Source organism: Mirounga leonina, unplaced genomic scaffold (genome assembly GCF_011800145.1).
Source record: "Mirounga leonina isolate KUSES-001 unplaced genomic scaffold, KU_Mleo_1.0 Mir_154, whole genome shotgun sequence".
Taxonomy (NCBI): Eukaryota; Metazoa; Chordata; class Mammalia; order Carnivora; family Phocidae; genus Mirounga; species Mirounga leonina.
This window is the reverse complement of record NW_023270389.1, coordinates 1184297-1203038: the sequence shown is the minus strand read 5'-3', so window position 1 is coordinate 1203038 and position 18742 is coordinate 1184297. Positions and strand designations below refer to the sequence as shown.

The window sequence follows — 18742 nt, the reverse complement described above, 5'->3', positions numbered from 1 at the left end:
TTTCAGGTACCTTTCTTTGCCTCGCTCCCAGCAGAGTAGAAATTCCTCAGGGGGCAGGGGGCCAAGATCCTGCCCCAAACCCTACCTCCCCAGCCCCCTGGGGCTTTGAGCAACCTGGCCACACAGACCTTGTGCTGGAAAGGCTATTTGCTTGGGTTCCTAGAGAGACAAACAGGGAAGCCCCTGGTGGCCCCAGAGGGAGGCCCCTGCATCACCTGGAGTGACAGCCGAAGCCTGGCAGGAAGCTCCAGAGGCCCCTGCCCCCCGCCACCTCCCCACAGCCCCCTCCCCACAGCCCCCTCTCCCCAGCCCCCTCTCCCTAGCCTTTGCAACCGAGGGCTTGGGCTGGGCGTCCTTCCCTCCAACCAGCTCTCTTCCACCTGGGCCCAAGGGGCTCACAGCTGCCCCCTGGGACACAGGTCCCTCATGTCTGTTGAGGCTCCAGATAAGCCTTAAGATGAAGAAAAATGGAAACATGTTTGAAGTGTTTGCATTTAACAAATGAATACTTTTTATTTTATTATTTTTTATTTTTTTAAAGATTTTATTTATTTGACAGAGAGAGAGACAGCGAGAGAGGGAACACAAGCAGGGGGAGTGGGAGAGGGAGAAGCAGGCTTCCCGCCGAGCAGGGAGCCCGAAGCGGGGCTCGATCCCAGGACCCTGGGATCATGACCTGAGCCGAAGGCAGATGCTTAACGACTGAGCCACCCAGGCGCCCCAAATGAACACTTTTTAACACAAAATTACAATATGATATAATCATGTTAGTAACAAGATTATTACAGGATTTTTAGGAAGTTTTCCTTCACGGGCAACTGCAGGCCCTATCTTATAATAGAAAGCCCTGTGATAATGGGCATCTCAGATTCATTGTTTGGTTGTTTCTATGTTTGTATATATTTGGAGATTCCCTAACAGCGCTTTGAGTCCCTTGTACGGTGTATTCCTCCTCTCTGTCCTGTCAGGGGCAGTGGTGTGACCAGCATGCTGTGCAGAGAGCATCCCGGGCTCAGTGTGAAGCCCTGGGAGCTCAGACCTCAGCCAAATGGCCTCTGGGCCTGTGAGGAACTCTCCTCTGAGAACTCCCCTTCCCTCAGGCTGGAAGAGCAGGGGGTCGCCCGCCCATTTTAGGGTGAAGCCGCACTGTCCGGGGTGGGGGGTGCAGGACGCACAGAACAACCTCCCGCATACCCCTCTTCTGGGCCAAGAGCTGCTGTGGGCTGACCTCCGGCTGCTTCCAGGGCATTTCTGGGACTGAGGGGCGCATACACCGGTGTGTGAGTGTCTGGGAATAACCCCCCCAGCCTCCCCCACTTCCTGCCCTCAGCCTCCAGCCCCCATTTCCAGCCTCTGTGACTCAGAGAGTTCCAGGTTCCAGACAGGACGTGGGACAGTGGGACGGCCTGGGGCTTGAACTCAGGCTGACCTGCCTTCTAGTTTGGGCTTTGAACCCTTACCTGGTGAAGGTCCTTTGGCAAGTTGAGTGAGCTCTCTGCACCTTCAGTTCCCCGGCTGGAAAATGTGGATAGTAACACCTGCCTCAGCTTGTGGTAAAGAAGGAGATGCCGCGGTGGAGGGGCTGAGCAGAGAGCACAGGCGCCGTCCTGCAGGGCGTTGGACAAGCGTCCCCGTGAAGTGACGAGGATGCACACCTTGCCAGGCGGCGTCCTCCGTGCTTTACAGATATTCTCGATTTCAACTCTTACCTTGAACCAAAGACTGACCTCCCCAGACCTGGAAGGAATACAGCAGCCGTTGGCCTTCAGACTTGACCCCCAACCCCAGCGCTGCCCCGGGGCTCCAGCCTGGAGGGTGCCTGGGGGTATCTGTGTTCCCCTGCCCTGTGGCCTGGCCCTCTGCCCACCACTCCCCACCAAGGGAGGAGGAAGTCAAGGGTTTTGTGTTTGTGGGTTGTTTTTTTTTTTTTAAAGATTTTATTTATGTATTTGAGAGAGGGAGAGGGAGAGGGCATGCATGCAGGGGGAGGGGCAGAGGGAGAGGGAGAGAGAGAATCTGGAGCGGACTCTGCACTGCGCGTGGAGCCCAATGCGGGGCTCGTCCCCACGACCCTGAGATCACGGCCTGAGCCGAAACCAAGAGTCAGAGACTCAACTGACTGCGCCACCCAGATGCCCTGGAAGTCAAGTTTTCACAGAGTGAGACCCTGTGGATTTGGGATTGCCAGCCACTGTAATTGCATGAGCCGATTCCTTAAAATAAATCTCTTCCTGCATACATATGTCCATCCCATGAGTTCTGTTTCTCTAGAGAACCCTGACTGATACACCCATTTTAGTGAAATGAAATGAGGTAAGACGGAAGAGAGCTTAAAATAAGCTGCTCAAGATGTTAATGAAGGGGAGTCTGGCTGGCTCAGTAGAGTGTGCGACCCTTGATCTTGGGGTTATGGGTTCAAGCCCCATGTTGGGTGTAGAGATTATTTAAAAGTTAAAAAAAAACAACAACCCACCAATTTGATAAATGAAGGCAGGGCTGCAGTTGAACTTCAGACCCACTGGTGCTGGCCATGCTGCTGAGGCAGTGGTTACCGCCTGGCCTCGGGCCCCACCTCCTCCCACCTCGTGGGCTCGCGCTCCTCCCAGCTTGGCCGCCGCCGCCGCTCAGCGGTGCCTGGACACGGTTCTCGCCTTCATCCAGGTGTCCATGCAGACGCCTCTCCCAGGGAGGCCTCCGTCACCCCTCTGCCCCTTACCCTCCCAGGGCCACTCTTACCTGATACATTAAATACTGATCTGTTTCTTGTCTGTCTCCCACCACTTACTTCACTGAAGCAGGAAATTTATCCGTTTTCATGGAATGCTTCTTTGAAAGCGGGGAGTTTGGTTTGTCCACTAGAACACGGCTCGACACACATTTGTTAAATATGCTCCAAATTCTTTGAGCCACACGCCGTGGTCCCATTTTGAACTCTTTGCTGAAACTCACCTTCCACCCTGCATCAATTCCAAACTGCTGAATGCCCAGGATCAGCCAAGTATTTCTCTCTGCAGCCCAGCCTGTGCCTGGGGACCTCCTCCCTCAGGCTAGCATCTTCTGCTCGGCTCACCTTCTCTGGGAAACCCTGACGCCGCCAGCCCCTCCTCCGTCCGAGCAGCAGCGCCATCTCTGATCTCTGTCCCCCTCCAGCCTGGCTGTGATGTGGGGTGTGTTTTGGTTAATTACATGTGTGTCTGTCCTGTTGCTTCTGTGGAGCTGTGGGGGCCCTCGGGACAGGGATGGAGGCCATGCAACCTAAGTGGGGCCTCCCCCAAGGACCCAGGAATCACCTTGGCATTGTAGGCACCCAGAACACTAGACTGCCTTACACCAGACACTCAGGCACACATGGGGGCCACCCGCTCTTCTAGGGGTGAAGACACCGACCTCAGGGACCAACAGCCTGCCCCACAATACAAATACTTTCAAGGGGCTTCTAGTAGCCTGGCCCTGGTCTGCTTTTCCAGCCTCATCTCCTGCCACTCCCCCACGAAGCGGTCTTTGTCCAAGAGACAGCCACAGAGGATTACTCCCCGCATCTGGGCTTTGCTCAGGGTTCCCTGGGCCATGCATGCCGCCCCCCAACCTGAACAACTCTCACTCATCTTTCCAGTATCAGCTGGGGCTTCGGGGCCTCTGTGAGGCCTTCCCCCTGGAAGTCAACCCTCCTCTGTGTGGTGTCTCATTTTGCATATCCCCCCATCCTCATCCTTGGTGCACTGTTGAATAAGGGCTTCCAGATTTGGAGTTTGTCTTTCTCTGACACCAAAGCTTGCAAAAGCCGAAAATCCCCACAAACATGAGCTGAGCCATCCCCAGAAGTAACTTACTTCAGAAGATGGTGGGAAGGCTGGGGAGGTGCTGTGGGGTGTCCTCAGCCCTAAAAGGTGACGAATGACAGCATAACAATAAGGGGGACTAACTCCCAATGCATGCTTCCCACATGCCGCACACTGTTGTAAGCATACTACCTATATTAGCTCTTCTCATCTCCAGGGCAACCCCAGGAGGGAGGACCAGCTATTGGCTCCACTATTTAGGCGGGGAAACTGAGGCCCAGAAACATTATGTTACTTGCCCAAGTTCATACAGCTAAGGAAAAGAAAGAGCAAGGACCCAACCTCAGGACAGCCAGGCTCTAAAACCCCACACTTTTTTATTTTTTTTTAAATAGGCTCCATGCCCAGCGTGGAGTCCAACTTGGGGCTTGAACTCATGACCCTGAGATCAGGACCTTAGCTGAGATCACGCGTCGGGCGCTTAACCAACTTAGCCACCCAGGCGCCCCTAAGCCCCCGAACGTTTATCTCCCGAGCCATACTGCCTCTCATACCCTGCTATAATCACATGTAGTGTGTCCTGTGGCAGCAAAAGAGGGATGGTCTGCAAAAAGACTGAAGAGAAAAGAGCTGGACTGTAAGAATCTGCTGGCTTTGCTGAGCACTATCCAAGGCCAAGGACGTTGTGTCCAGCCGGTGGGAGTCTCTGGAGTAGTTCTAGTTCATGGAACCAGGAGAGCTGGGTCCGTCTCGCTAGAGACCATCAGACATGAACCTGTCCTTCCCTCTGTCCCTCGTTTTTACATTTAGAGAAGCCCTGCTGGATTTCTCTCACTGTGCTTGGTCCTGGAGCCACAATGTCCCTGGACAGGGCATGCAGGGAGAGAAAAACGCTGCAGAGGGGCACCTGGGTGGCTCAGTCGTTAAGCGTCTGCCTTCGGCTCAGGTCATGATCTCAGGGTCCTGGGATCGAGCCCCACATCGGACTCCCCGCTCCGCGGGAAGCCTGCTTCTCCCTCTCCCACTCCCCCTGCTTGTGTTCCCTCTTTCGCTGTGTCTCTCTCTGTCAAATAAATAAATAAAAATCTTTAAAATAAAAAAAATTAAAAAAACCTTTCTTTAAAAAAAAAAAGAAAAAGAAAAACGCTGCAGATCATCATGCTTAGTGCTGTCTATCAAGACCATCTGGGCGCTCAGAGGAGGAGGATGGTGGCCAACCCTGCAACCTTGGAGGACACGAAGCCTGAGTGGAACACAGAGAAATATGAGCCCACATTTTCTTATGGCATATTTATGGTCTCACTTTTCACATTATGGTTTGTTTGCTTTTTTTTTAATGCACTGGGAATTCATTTTGGAATAAGGTGTAATAACAATTTACTTTTGCAAATGGTAAGCTAGTTGCAAATGGTTTTTAAATCATCCATCTTCCCTTACTTGCTTGAGTTGCCATCTCTATTATATGCTAAACTGGTATATTTTTAAAATCTATTTCTTCACTTTTTATTCTGTTCCACTGACCTAGGGAGAGAAGTGCTATACTGGATGGCAGAGTTGGCAAGCTCAGAAGTCACATTATGTGGGGTTTGCCTCAGTGTTCTCATTTGTCAAGTGGAGATAATAGTACCCACTTCAAATGGTGGCTGTGAAGACTGAATGAGATCAGGCACATAAAGTGCTCAGCAAAGTGCCTGGCGCAAGGCAGGCAGTCAATCAGTGCATGTCAGTTGACATGATGATCCCTCTCTGCCCCTTCCTGGACCAGGCACTGAGCACCAAGCCTCGAGAAGGATGGCATAGCTCTGCTACTCACTATCTGCAGGATCTTGGGCAAGTTACTTACCAGTCACCATCTGTCTGTTCTAGCTGCCTCATTAATATACGGCGATAGAAAAGTACCTACTGCTGCATTCTGTGAAAATTAAACACGACAGTGTGCCATAGGGCACGACACATCATAGCCCTTCAATGAATGTTTATTCTTTGGCTGCTGATTATTATTATAATGCTATAATTTATTATCTATCTTTCTGTGTTGTAGGGCAAGCCCCTTCTCATTATCTTTCCCCAAAAACTGTTCTGGGGAGTGGTAATCTCTCAGGGCCAGGTCTACTGTGGATGACCAAATAGAATTTCTGGATCTACAAAGCTGACATCCATCCACTGAACTGTGCTAGAAGTCTGGAAGTCAGGTGAGCAACCAGTAGGGTTTTCGATGGAATGGGGAAGCGAGTAGAGTGGGGCTTCGAAGTTCATATAGCAAAAAAAAAATTTTTTTTTTAAGATTTTACTTATTTATTTGACAGAGAGCACAAGTAAGGGGGGCTGCAGACAGAGGGAGAAGAAGAAGCAGGCTCCCTGCTGAGCAGGGAGCCAGATCTCAGGACCCTGGGATCATGACCTGAACTGAAGGCAGATGCTTAACTGACTGAGCCACCCAGGCGCCTCCCCAATTTTTTTTAAGTGGGCTCCACATGGGGGGCTTGAACTTATGACCCTGAGATCAAGACCTGAGCTGGGATCAAGAGTTGGACGCTCAACCAAGTGAGCCACCCAGGCGCCCCTCATATAGCAAATTTTTAAAAATGTTTTTATTTTGTCTTTTTACTTTAACAAAAGAATTTACATAGTTTAAAAAGCCAACTAGTTTTACAAAGGCACTTAATGAAAAATACCAGTCCCCTGTTCCAGTTCTCCGAACTCCGCACGTGCTGCTCTGTAAGCCCCTCCTGGGATTCTTGGCTGCTTCCTTGGTACACCTCATATTTCTTAGTAGTGTGCTCATATTATTATTTCATTTCTTCCATTTTATTATTTTTTTAAATTTAAGATTGTATTTATTTATTTGACAGAGAGAGAGAGAGCGCGCGCGAGAGAGGGAACACAAGCAGGGGGAGTAGGAGAGGGAGAAGCAGGCTCCCCGTGGAGCAGGGATCCCGATGCGGGGCTCAATCCCAGGACTCTGAGATCATGACCTGAGCCGAAGGCAGACACTTAATGACTGAGCCACCCAGGCGCCCCTCATTTCTTCCATTTTAGATATAATTGACCACCTGCCATGGAAGATGAGGCTATGGTTCTCTTTATCCATGAGGCTCCTCATAGCCTCCCCTCCCCCACCCACTCAATTCAAATACATCCCAATGTTTACTTAACTCAGTATCAGTGCTTACATTATTCGGGCTGTGAAAATAGTCTTCACAGCTGAGTTATGTAATGTCCTTACTAAGACTATGTGAATCTGTAAAAACCGCTTTTGTTAATTAACATCAAAGACATGAGACTGAGAAACTTCCTTCTCTAAAATCATGCAGGCACTCACTTTGCGATTTGAAATCAATCGGTGAGAACTGAACATCCCACTCTGGCCTGGAGGTCTGAGCCAGGCAGGTTACTTTGACACAGAGAAGCAGTCTCCATTTCCAACCTCCTGCAAAGCTTCACGTGGAGGCGTCTGGACACAGCACTCTATGTTTATCTTAATTAAGCAGTTATCTATTGCATAATTCTCTAAAATTAATTATCTTAATTTTGTAGTTACCAAGTGGACCCTAGTCCACTTCTCAGCCCAGGCTTGCTGATGCCTTCTTACACTCCCGCTGAGCTCGAACCTGTCAAACACATCCTTCCCCACCTCCTGTAAGGGCCCTGTTTCCCCTGTACGGGGAGTGGCCCGCGGTTCCCCCGGGGGCTGCTCTCTCGCAGCTGCGTGCTGATCAGCGGCAGTGATGTCCAGGGAGACCCTTGCCAGGCAGGCTCTTGTCCGCGCCCTTCCTTTGTGAGTCTTTTCCCCGATGTTGGTAATTGCCCGACTTTTCCCTTACTTGGTTTTCCACGTACCTACCATGAATTCATGCCTAAAACTCCTCTCTCAATACCTTAAACTCACTTTTCTTTCCTTCAAGACCCCTCCCAGAGCCCCTCTTCCTCGGGCTCCAAGCTGCACTGTTGCTCCGCTGCGGGTCTTTGTTAAAGGGGGACATCCTCTGTTCTAACAGCTATCTCGAGGCGTCACGGTCAGCGGTCACGGCGTCCGCTTTGGGGCCGAGTGTCTGCACCGCTGCATTTCTCCGAAGGCTATGACGGTGACCAGGCAACGTTGCAGTGAAGGAAAGAATACGTGAATAAAGTCTGGGGGACCCAGATTACATTCCCATGTTCTCGCAAAGTCTGAGGGCGTCCTCAGCAGGACGCCAGCCAGCGTGGAGCGGGGTCCTCACGGACAGCGCTGCACGGGAGCCCCGGGCACTCGGGCCGCCGTCGGAGGCTCTGCGAACGCAGTCTAGACGCGGGCGGCGGCTGCCACTCCCCCGGGAGCCACCGCGGGGACTACAACTCCCAGAAGGCCGCGCGAGGCAGAGCGCGCCGCCGCCGCGAGGACTACAACTCCCAGAAAGCCGCGCGAGCCGAGAGGCCTTCGGGACGCTGACGTCGGAGCTGCGCCGGGCAGGGGAGACGGCGGCGCGGGTGAGTGCGGGCTGAGGGCCGAAAGCGGGGGGCGAGCCGGGCGAGAGCGGCGGCGGAGCGGCCCCGAGGGTAGGTGATACGGAGGGCGGGTGAGGGGGACAGAGAACTGGTCTCCGATGGAGGGGGGTAGCGGGGCGGAAGGGGCCGCGAGCTCTGCCTTCTCTCCCCGCAGTGCCCATGACGAAGTTAGCGCAGTGGCTTTGGGGACTGGCGCTCCTGGGCTCCACCTGGGCGGCCCTGACCACGGGAGCCCTGGGCCTGGAGCTGCCCTCGTCATGCCGGGAGGTGCTGTGGCCACTGCCGGCCTACTTGCTGGTGTCCGCCGGCTGCTATGCCCTGGGCACCGTGGGCTACCGCGTGGCCACTTTCCACGACTGTGAGGACGCCGCGCGCGAGCTGCAGAGCCAGATCCAGGAGGCCCGAGCCGACTTAGCCCGCAGGGGGATGCGCTTCTGACACCCCAACCCCATTCCCACCGGACAGCCTTTCCTCCCGCCGCCCATTAAAGAGCAGCTTATTTTCTAACTTTGTTTTGTTTATGGAGGGCGGGAACTGGGGATTCTGTGTCCCGGCTGTGGGGAAGCGGGGGGTGGGGGCGGGGGCGAGCCACCTCCCTGAGGTCATCTCCGCTTTTATCTTTGCATCCTTGCTTGTGTCCCTCCTCCTTTCTGCTCCGAAGGAGGCAAAGACCCCTTCTCAAGGTCTCTCGAGATGGAATGTCATTTCACTTTCTTGGTCCTTTTAACCCTCTCAGGAAGGACTTCTTGAAGTCTTAACTTCTGTTCTTCGTAACACCCAGGCTCTGTTCTTTGAAGGCCTTCCTAGGTCTTTCCGACTTCGTGGTTCCTTCAAATACCTCCTCTGAGCCAACCCCAGCCCGTGAGCAACTGTGGATCAGGCAGTGCACTTCTGCCCTTCACCAAGCAGGCAGGTTGAGAATCACCAGATAGAGACTAAGCTTTTATGGGCAGGGGTAAGGAACAATTTATTTTAAGGCACATTCTAAGGATTTCACCACAACCTCCACAATTAAAAAATATAATCTATAAAAAATAAGTGATTCATCTCCCAAGTCCCGGTCAATCTTCCAAGCAAAACGCTTTCTTTGGTCCCTCAAGTCTCAGAGTTATCTTTTTCTTTTCGACAACCCACTGTGCTCATGGAGCTGGTCAGCAGGAACAGCTGCAAGGAGCTCTCTTTGGTAGCAGGTTGGCATTAGGTGCCCAGTGGTCAGGTGAACTGCCTCAGGTTTGCAAGAGTGGATAGTTCCTGTCTTGCTCCTGGGAGTACTTCCAGAAAAGCCAGAGGCGAATGAAGCTGGTGAGGATCCCTGGTAGGTTGGGCACCTGAAATCACAAGGGCTGCTATGAGGAGAGGAGCTCATTTTCCACCTTACACACCTGTCAGCCATCCCTCTCTGTTGGGCTTACCATGATGTAGGGATCGCCTAGCCGAAACCCATACAGGGTCCAGGAGGCAGAGGTGAGGAGGGTGGCAATGGTGAGTGGGAAGGAGAGACGCTGGGTTGATCTCGTCTGAATGATCTTGGCCTACAGAAAAAGGATGAAAGACCCCTATCCCAGACACATCCCAGAGCTCCCACTTGTCTAAGAATGTCCTCAGAAAAAAGGTCAAACATCCTCTCTGATCTTCTGTTACCCAGCCTTGTCCTCTTGCCTCCCACTCACCTACCTCTACTGCCCTGTCTTCCAGGATCTTCCTTTGGAGTGTAAGCTACATACAGTCTCTGGCTATGGGACCCTGACCCGTCTTATCTCCCCCACTTCCCTGGACAGCCCCCGACTCACCAAGTCAGCCAGTGGTGAGAGGTACATGCTGATGGTGAAGACACTGCAGAAGAGGCCCAGCTGCTGAAGCCGGGCCTCAAGGTTGGGCACCAGGAGCCAAAAGTAGCCAAAACCCAGGAGAAAGACCCCCAGCAGGGTTGCAGTCTGAAGGAGCACCGGACGCTGCAGGGGAGAGAGCAGCCATACTGCTAGATGTTTCAGGAGCCCTCTCGGACTCTCCTGCTCCAGTGGGGGAGCTGACCTTGGGCTAAGCCTCAGTATAGCAGTTGCTGCAGCCTCTTTCCCACCAGTGACAAACACATGTCCCATCCACCCACAACACTAGAGGTTTCTAGGAGAGAAGCGTTTTGCTTTTGTTTTTGGTGTGAACTTGGTACACACAGTAGGAACTTAAATGCTGGTAGGATTGGGGAAGCACAGCTAATCAACTCATTTCTCAGGCACTGGCGCTGACTCTGAAGGAACTATCAGAGACAAAAGCCCATTCCTCTCAGCTTGTTGAGCAGCAAGGCACCATCAGGCTAGGCAGAACTACCAGCTTGCCAGAAATGGGGGGGGGGTGCCCAATGTGTGGGTGTCAGAGGCTGGCTTCACGGAGGAAGGAGGACTGCAAGGCTGGAGGGGCCTTCCAGGAAAAAGTGGCAATGGCCAGCCTATCATAATCTTCTAGGAAGCAGTGTTGACTCTGCCAGCATGGCAGGTGAGCAGCAGATGTGGGTCCAAGGGAGGGTCTCTACCTTCCGAGGGCAGTAGTGTAGATACACCAAGATATACAGGGTCTGAAGCACAGCACCCGTGGCGTTGACAAAGATTAGGGTCCCGTCACCCTTCAAGGCCCCGTAACTCATCCAGCTCAGGTTGCTGCAGGGTGGACAGGAGGGTCGTTCACCACGGGGATGAGGATGGGAAGGGGACCCAAGGGGCCTCTTCAGCGTTCCTCCTCCCACCTCCCCACCTCCCTCAACCTTTCCCGCCGCAAACGTCGCCCCTCTCACTTGATGTCCGTGGTAAGAAAGGGCAGGAACTGGACACTGTCCACGCTCCGGGTCATCCGCATTTGCCTGAGGTCCGAGCTGTAACGGGTCCCGAAAGCAGAGGTGAGAGATGGGAAGGGAGAACCGGGCTGCTGGGGAGTCGAGATCCTTGATGCCTGTGGTCGTCCCCGGACAACTGCAGGTCCCAGCCCCGCCCTCAGCTCTCTGGCCTGTCCCTCAAGTGCCCAGCCTCGCCCTTGTGCCCCGGATCCCTCGACCCGAATCCACTTTGACCCAGGTTCCGGGTGCAGCCTGGAGCTGCGGCCACGTCTCTGTTCCCTCTCTCTCCCTTCCTGACTTCCAGGTCCTGCCCCAGCCTAGCCCGGCCGCGCTCTCACAGGCCGGTGGAGTACATGGCGAGGGTGAAGAGCACGCAAGCTCCAGAGAGGAGCGAGTCGGCCACGCCACCAGCCTCCATCTCCCCCTGCGACGGATCCGCGGCGCAGCGCCGGCGTCCACTTGCTGGGCCAGAGCCCGCGCCGCCGCAGCCCCGCCCCCGCGCCGGAGCCCCGCCCCCTCCGCGCGCCGCCGTCCGCCGGAAATGGACCCGCAGCCCCGCCCCCGCGGGCGTCCTGCCGGAACCAGGTCCCGCCCCCGATCACCAGGCCCCACCCTTGCCGGTCCGGGCGCGCCGGAGGCCTGGTACGATGTGGCCTCTCCAGGTCCTGGCGGGTACCCAGCCCGGGCTCCGCGGACCGGCCGCGGGCACCCGCCGCTCCTCCCTTTCTGCTTACCCCTTGGCTCACCCGGACCCCAGCCTCAAGTCTCTTGCCCTGAGCCGTCGTGGCCGGCCTTAATTGCTGGACATTTCCCGCCCCGGAGGCCCCGACCGCAACCTCACCTGCCCAGGCTTTTCCCCGGTTTGTTGAAGCCTCTTCCCAGTGTCTCCCCTAAATAAGTGGGCTGGCCGGGAATCACCAGTCTGTCAGGCGCCCTCCGCCTTCAGCCACACTGCCAACTTTGGGCGACTGGGCCAATCGGCTGGAGCACCTGTCACTGACGCCCTAGTCCAACCGACAGGACCTGCTGCTGGGGACTCTCCCTGCGGCCTCGCACAGCCCACAGCCCGCACGCCCCGGCTGCCCCGGCTGCCCCGGCTGCCGGGTCTGTGGGACCAGGCGGCCTGCCGTGCCTCGGCTGGTATTCCCCGATGCACCCAACAGCAGGAGCAACCGGACGGTTTGCCAAAGCCCCGCGATGCGGGAGTGGAGTGCAGCCTGGAGCCCCCGAGACCGCAGTGCGGCGCTCAGAGGAGGAAGCACCCCACCCTTTGGTGCTAGTGAGGGGCGTGTATTCTTTCCAGATGGAAGGAAGAAAATTTAAACCCAGGTGCTGCCTGGTGTCCCACAGAGCCTAGCACGTGGCAGGGACCCAGTGGTCCTAAATTAGGATGGGGGATGGGGGGGGGCAGACAAGCATGTCCAAATAAACACATCGCTTTATTTTTTTGTATAAAAAAACTCCAGTTGTAGAAATCAGCAGACACACATCAAGTTTATATACAGATCCTGTATGCGTGGGTCCTGCCCTTGCAGCTACACTCCAGGCACAGGGTGGCACAGCCCCCTGCGGGCACCGCTCTGGGCAGTGCTGCCCCAGATGGGACAGGACGTGGTGCCTGGCTACAAACTCTCCACGGCAGCTTCAAAGTCTTCCGGAAGCCTCGGGAGAGATGCTGGGTCAGCCCAAGCATGCCGCCTCTCCCGGTCTCTGGCTCCCAAGCATGGAACTGTCTCCTGCTTTTCAGTCAGTCAGTTCATCCAGGCATCCTGGCTCTCTCGGGAGGGGCATCTCTGCCAAGCTCAGTGTCCATCTGCATGACCGCAGGCCCCTGCCAGTTTGGCTCCCACGGTGCCCTCCTTAAGAAGCCACGTCTGCACAGCTTGTTTCTTTGGCTTAAGGGCAGGAATGGCGGGGAAAGGACTGTCCCCACTTCTTTGTCCCTCAGGGTGGAGGAAGGGATGGCACTGCCAGGCTTGCTGACCTCCTTTGGGTTGAAACCCTTAATCCTGACCCGTTTTGAGGCTGCTGAATGGCAGCTTGTGCATGTGGTGGGAATGGTTCCCAGGACAGGTGAGGGATGCCCCGCCCCGCCTCCTCAGCCCCGGTCCGGTCCTTAGGCTGGATGTGGCACACAGCCCTTCATGGGGTCTGCAGCAGCAGGAATGGCAGGAGCAGCACAGCCCAGGCAAGTGGGAAGAGGCGGGGGGCAGCACTGTGACCGATGCTATGGAGAACTTGTACCTCTGGGTCATCTGCAAGATGAGAGGGCCAGCGCCCCCAAGGTGAGCAGCCCTATTGCTGGCATTGGCCGTCAGCTCCATGAGGTTTCCCCAGCCCCCACCTGGCAAAGAAGCCACCTTCTGTACCCAACCTCTGTAAGCAGACCCCAGGCCCAACTTGCTCTGGCTACCTACCTGCCGGAAGTCTCTTCTCCTGTGGGTTGGCATGGGCCTGAGGACTGTGAGCTGAAAGGCAAGGGCGGTGGCCGATCAGGGACTGTCCTGGGGAGGCAGGCAGGTGGAACTTCCCTGCCATCCCAGGTCACTAGCCCAGGCCCCGCAAACAGATGGAGGAAGGAGGCTCACAGGGCTCTGACACTCACTGATTTTGCCATTGACAGTCACCTTCAACCTCAAGCACTGGTCTTCCTGGTGGTGGATGGGTTTGGCTGCAAGACAAACCCGCGCAGAGCGTTAAGAGAGGATCCTTTGTTGGGAGAAAATACAAGTGCAAACCCTCTGGCTCTCCTCTCTCAGGCCCTGCTCACTTGAGCCCCTCTCTTCCTGCTCATCTGTGATTCTCACCTTCCTTGTCGTTTGCCCGCTTTCTGCCTCACGCTCAACCTCCCATTCTTTGCAATGACCCTTGGCTTTGGAGGTGGCGGTAAAAGCACACAGACCCTGTCCTCTTGCCACAGTCCATCCTTCGCTCTTCCCAGCCCGAAGTTGGCTGAGGCCTTCACACTACGTTCCCCCTACCTAGGCCCCACTGACCAGCAGATTTTCTAACTCTTGTAGCCACGAGTGCTTCTCTACTACCTTAGGACAAAATCCAAACTCCTTAGCACTTCCGAGGCCCCCATGATGTGCCCTGTCCACCTCTGCCCACTTCCAGGGTCCCTCCTACTGCAGCCAGACTGAACCATATAGAGTTCCCTGAAGATGTCATGCTCCCTTTGCACATGTCCCCTCGTGCCTGGCCAGCGTCTCTGCCTGTCCTAAGCTCTTGGGTCATCTTCCCCAGGAGCCCGTCTCTGAGCCTCCGGAGCCTGGCCGTTACCCACGTCATTCTCCCAAGGCCCCTGTGTCCGTGTCTTCATATCGTGCTGTGCTAAGGTGAGTCCCCCGTGTGCGTCGCTTTCCAGTTTCCTGGAGGATAGGGGCCCTACGGAGTTTTATTTATCTCTGTGCCTGTCGTGCCAAGCAGAGTGCCCCGTGCACAGCAGAAGCTCACTCCACGCTTGTCATGTGAACGCGTGAAAACAATTCAGGATGGGAGGGGCTGTGTGCGGCTCTGGGCCGGTCCCCGCGGCCCGTGTGCGAGCCCTGAGGACTCACAGATATAGTAGTAGCTGTGCCCCTCCCTGAACTCCTTGCCCAGGGTGAAGGGCGTGAAGCGCTGGAATTTCTCCGACAGCTTCTCGGGGCCGTGCCTGGCGCTGGGCTGGGTGCACCGCCAGCGAGCCTGGTCCTCGGACTGGGGCTGGCACCGCTGGTACTCCTCGCGCTCCACCAGGTACAGGGTGTACCGCTCCCTGGCGGCGTCGGCCACGGTGTCATCCTCGTAATGCGGACACAGGATGTCCAGGTAGTCGTTCAGCTGCACGTGCACCGTGTAGTCCTCGTTCCGGAACCTGCGTGTGCAGGGCGGGAGGAAGCAGGCCATCACCGGGAAGCCCGGCTAGGGCTGCGAGCTTCCAAATGTTTCCTGGCCCCCCACATTTCACACTGGACCCCCACAAAGATTCTTCAAGAATCTCAACTCCCAATATTTACTGATCTTGACCTCTTCAGTATCTTTACACCATCTTCACACACGCCTGCTCCCATCACTACCTCTAGTTCATCCTCTGAACAGTGCCCACTTTAGTATCCTTCAGGTACCAAAGCACTTTGCATAAGCCCCAGACATTTACCCATGGAAGGGCTACTGACTGTGTCCTTAGGTCACTCATCCTGCTCTTCTCCCGGGAGCATTTCCCCAAATCTGTTCTCCCAGTTACTCCTTTAAATGTTGTTAGCCCTCAATCTGAGACCCTCCCAGCCTGTGGGCATACTGCAATGGGGGTCTAGGAACCCCTGCTCTCCTAGCTGCGCTTACCTGCTCTTAGCCCCCAGCACATCTACAGCTTGGGGTCCCTCACTCCTGGCCTTTCCCCTGAGCCCCTGAGTGCATTCACTCCCGCCCCCAGCACACCAGGCCCACAGTAAATCCCCCTTCTAGCTCCTCCAGTTTAGGCTCAGGCCTCCTTGTCCCCTTCTCCCAAAGCACCCCAAACCTCCCAGTCCCTTTACCTCCAAAGCCACACTTCACCTCCGAGGAAGGAGCTCCAGAGCTGCTGGAGTTATCGGTGGGAGGCCTCCTCTCCCACCCGCGATCCCAGGGGCAGCCAGCTCCCTCCCGCAGGCCCCTCGGGCTCCAGCCCGGCGGCCCCAGACACCTGGCTCCAGCGGGGGGCGGGGTGGGGTCCTGGCGGGGGAGCTGCCTCCCCCCCACCCCCACTCCCGCCCCCTCCGAGCTGGTCAGCGACTCTAAATTCCCCGGCGCTGCCAGCCAGACTCAGCAGTGCTGGCTGCCAACCGAAGCTCCGGCACAGGTGGGGGGAGGGCAGGAGTTCGGACGCGAGGCCCCTGGGGTGGGCACCCCCTGCCCCGTCCGCGGGACAATCCCCCCCCCCCCCCCCCGCGGCCCGGCCTGAGGGCAGCCTGCCAGCTCTCGGCCCTGGCTACCCCGGGCTCCTCCCCCGGGGGGGTGGGGGTGGAGGAGGGAGTTGGGGCGGAGGAGGGGGAGGGGAGGAGGAGCGCGCGAGCGAGGGAGAGGCTTTTAAAATTCCTCTCTGGAGAGATAAACATAGAAGCCATTTCAAACAGGTATTTCAGCTCTCGGCCTGGCGTCTTTCCCCCATTCCCGTGACGGGCACTGACTCATTCCTCATCCACCTCTGCCACCCGCCCCAGCATTCATGAGAACCTGTGAACGTTTACCTTGTCCAATGTGCGTGGCCCCCCAGACCCCAATGCCAGGACTTGCCCCGGGCTCGGTCCCCCAGGCCTAAGGAGCTGGCAGGTCTGAGTGGGTGGGCTACGTGCCCCTCCAGCACCCGCGAGGCCAGCGCCCAGCTCACGGCAGCCCCGCCCTTCTCCCCAAGCCGCCCCCCCCCCCGCCTGGGACCTGGAGATCCCGCCGATGCCCACTACCCTGAGTCACCCAGGCCAGCCTCACCCCCGCCCAGCTCATCGCCACCTCATCTGTGCTTGCAAGCGGGCCAGCTCGGCTGCCTGTGCATTGCACTCTGGCTGGCTTCTCTTCAATCCTGGGATGGTGGAGTGTGTGTGTGTGCGCGCGCGCGCGCGCACGTGTGGCCAGATGGACAGGGCAGAAGCTGTGCTTGGTGGGGGCACCCATTACTCCCCCCCCAGTACAATCTGTTCCACTTAGGCTCCTCTGACCCTGGCTCCCCGTCTGGGAAAGGGGGGCAGCAGCGGCGTCAGGGAAGGCGGAGGGGGGGGCAAGGAAGAGGCTCCTTCCTGAAAGAGAGGAAATCTGGGAGCTTGGGAACGGAAAAGGCCAGGTTCCCCCCTCCCTACTCATGGCTTCCTGCCCCTCCTCCTCCTCCAGCCAACACCTGGCATGGGCATAAACAGGGACTTCGCTCTCTCCCACTAGGACAAGATTGGATCAAGGAGGTAAAGAACAGGAAGCAAGCAGTGAGGTGGAGGGGGCTGACCGGGCTGCCCCTGTGGCCAATGGGCAAAAGGGCACTGGCCTCCTGCGTTGGCAGCTGGCTGTTCCCTCCCCGGCCCACAAGCCCCAGCCCACAGACCCCCCACCAGGCAATGTTGCCACAGGGTCCAAGGAAGCTGGCACAACACATTTCTCAAGGGGCGTGGGGGGCTGGCGTGCTAGGGCTGCGGGTGGCCAAGCTGAGTGAAGTGTTTTTCCTGACCCCAAGCTGCCCAGACCTCCTCTCCCTGCTCCACCCTACCCCCCTCCCCCATTTTCCCACAAATATTGTTCCCATAACTTCAAAAACTCAAGGGCAAGAACAAAGGGTCCAACGGGGCTTCTTCCTCCCAGTACCATTTGCCTCCCAGCCCTAAACCTGCCCAGGAGAAATTAACTCCTTCCTGCCCAGAGCCCTTTGTCACCCTTTTAACCCTTTCCACTCCTTCTGAACCTTTCCCATGCCCTCCCTACCCGCCCCCCCAAATCTCCTAAACAGGTGCCTCCCTCAGCCTATCTACACACAGCATGTGCCCCACTCGTGCCACCTCGGAAGATCCCTTGTGTGTGGAGGGAAGCTTTCCAGGCTCATCTCAAACACAGAATGCAGACGCTTAAAGCCAGAAGGCCAGGTCCCTCCTGAGGGGTCCTCCCAGGATTACAATGAGCATTCTGCTTACGCCTGATGTCACATCAGGTACCTGTCCGGGTGGGCACATGTCCAAGTGACACACAGAAGCTTTTGTGGTGGAAGGGCCTAGAACAAGAGCCCTGGCCGGCAGAACTGTTCAGCAAGGGTCCCTCACTTCAGAGTAACAGAGGTACCAGAGAGACGGAAAGGAAGGGCAGAAAGAACCCTGTGCAAGCAGTCACGGACAGGTTCCTGCCCAGGGGTGGGGTACTCCCAGTTATGGGGGAGAAGTGCGGGGGAAAAAGTCTACGGAATCCCTCCCGCCTCTGGTCACCGCCCCAAGACTCAGGTCAGGGGCTGGCAGGCACAGTTACCCGGGCAGGAGGGGTTAGGGGCTGGGCAGTGCCAACCGGGCGCCCAGGCTGCCGGCCGGAGACTCGGGGCTTACTTGGGGTTTGAACTGTTCCAGAAGACGGTGTGGCGGTCAGCAGTGGCCAGACTGCAGCACAGACCCAAGAGCGGGGCCCAGAGGAACTCCATAGCGCAGGGCCTGGCCAGGCCGGGCGAGGACGAGGGGGGCTCCTCGGGGTCCGGGTTCCCGCGGGCTGTCTCAGCGGCGCACTCGGCCCCGCGCACAGCTCTGGCCCCTCCGCCGGGCGACTCCGCCTTTTGGGCCAGCCCCGCCCACCGGCGGCCCCGCCCCCGGCCCCGCCCCGGCCCGCCCCGCCCGGAGCGCGGCGGCCCCGGGGCTTGGGGGCTGGGAGGTGGAGGAGGGGAGGGCAGGCGAGCGGAGCGGGATCTAAGCGTCTGCCGGGACGAAGGTGCTCTGCGCCGCGAGTTCGCTCGCTTGTGGGTCTGCATGCGGCCCCGTGGGCCTGTGCGGGGCGCTGGGTCTGTGTCCCCCGGCTCAGTGGCGTGCGGGAGAAGGGAACGAGCCGCACGTGCAGGTCTGCGAACGCGCGGTGCGGGACCCGGCTGTGCGGCGCCGCGCGCGGGTCTGGCGGGTGCAAAGTCGTCGACAGGGCCCGCACCTTTCCCGAGCCTAGCGCACCCAGGCTCGGGCGCCCGCGTTCTCAC

General features: G+C 57.0%; 3 protein-coding genes across 4 annotated transcripts; 1 reads left to right on the top strand and 2 right to left on the bottom strand.

Moving 5' to 3' along the window:
- The first annotated feature begins 8187 nt into the window (after positions 1 to 8187).
- On the top strand, positions 8188 to 8771 carry DPM3 (dolichyl-phosphate mannosyltransferase subunit 3, regulatory). 2 transcript variants are annotated; one of them, XM_035009749.1, is made up of 2 exons: positions 8188 to 8246; positions 8419 to 8771. In XM_035009749.1, the coding sequence occupies exon 2, from the start codon at positions 8424 to 8426 to the stop codon at positions 8700 to 8702; it is 279 nt and encodes a 92-aa protein (XP_034865640.1). In that variant the 5' UTR covers positions 8188 to 8246; positions 8419 to 8423; the 3' UTR covers positions 8703 to 8771. The 2 variants fall into 2 exon arrangements, with proteins under 2 accessions (XP_034865640.1, XP_034865639.1); XM_035009748.1 differs by having other exon boundaries at positions 8230 to 8315.
- A 434-nt stretch (positions 8772 to 9205) lies between these two features.
- Positions 9206 to 11581, bottom strand: SLC50A1 (solute carrier family 50 member 1). The gene is made up of 6 exons (XM_035009747.1): positions 11427 to 11581; positions 11050 to 11127; positions 10792 to 10915; positions 10055 to 10216; positions 9677 to 9796; positions 9206 to 9592 (listed from the first exon to the last, which is right to left on the bottom strand). Exons 1-6 carry the CDS (start codon positions 11504 to 11506, stop codon positions 9491 to 9493), a joined length of 666 nt encoding a protein of 221 aa, XP_034865638.1. The 5' UTR covers positions 11507 to 11581; the 3' UTR covers positions 9206 to 9490.
- Positions 11582 to 12508: 927 nt separating this feature from the next.
- Positions 12509 to 18318, bottom strand: EFNA1 (ephrin A1). Its single transcript, XM_035009746.1, has 5 exons — positions 18114 to 18318; positions 14649 to 14944; positions 13694 to 13759; positions 13506 to 13556; positions 12509 to 13343 (listed from the first exon to the last, which is right to left on the bottom strand). The coding sequence occupies exons 1-5, from the start codon at positions 18203 to 18205 to the stop codon at positions 13231 to 13233; spliced, it is 618 nt and encodes a 205-aa protein (XP_034865637.1). The 5' UTR covers positions 18206 to 18318; the 3' UTR covers positions 12509 to 13230.
- Positions 18319 to 18742: the final 424 nt, after the last annotated feature.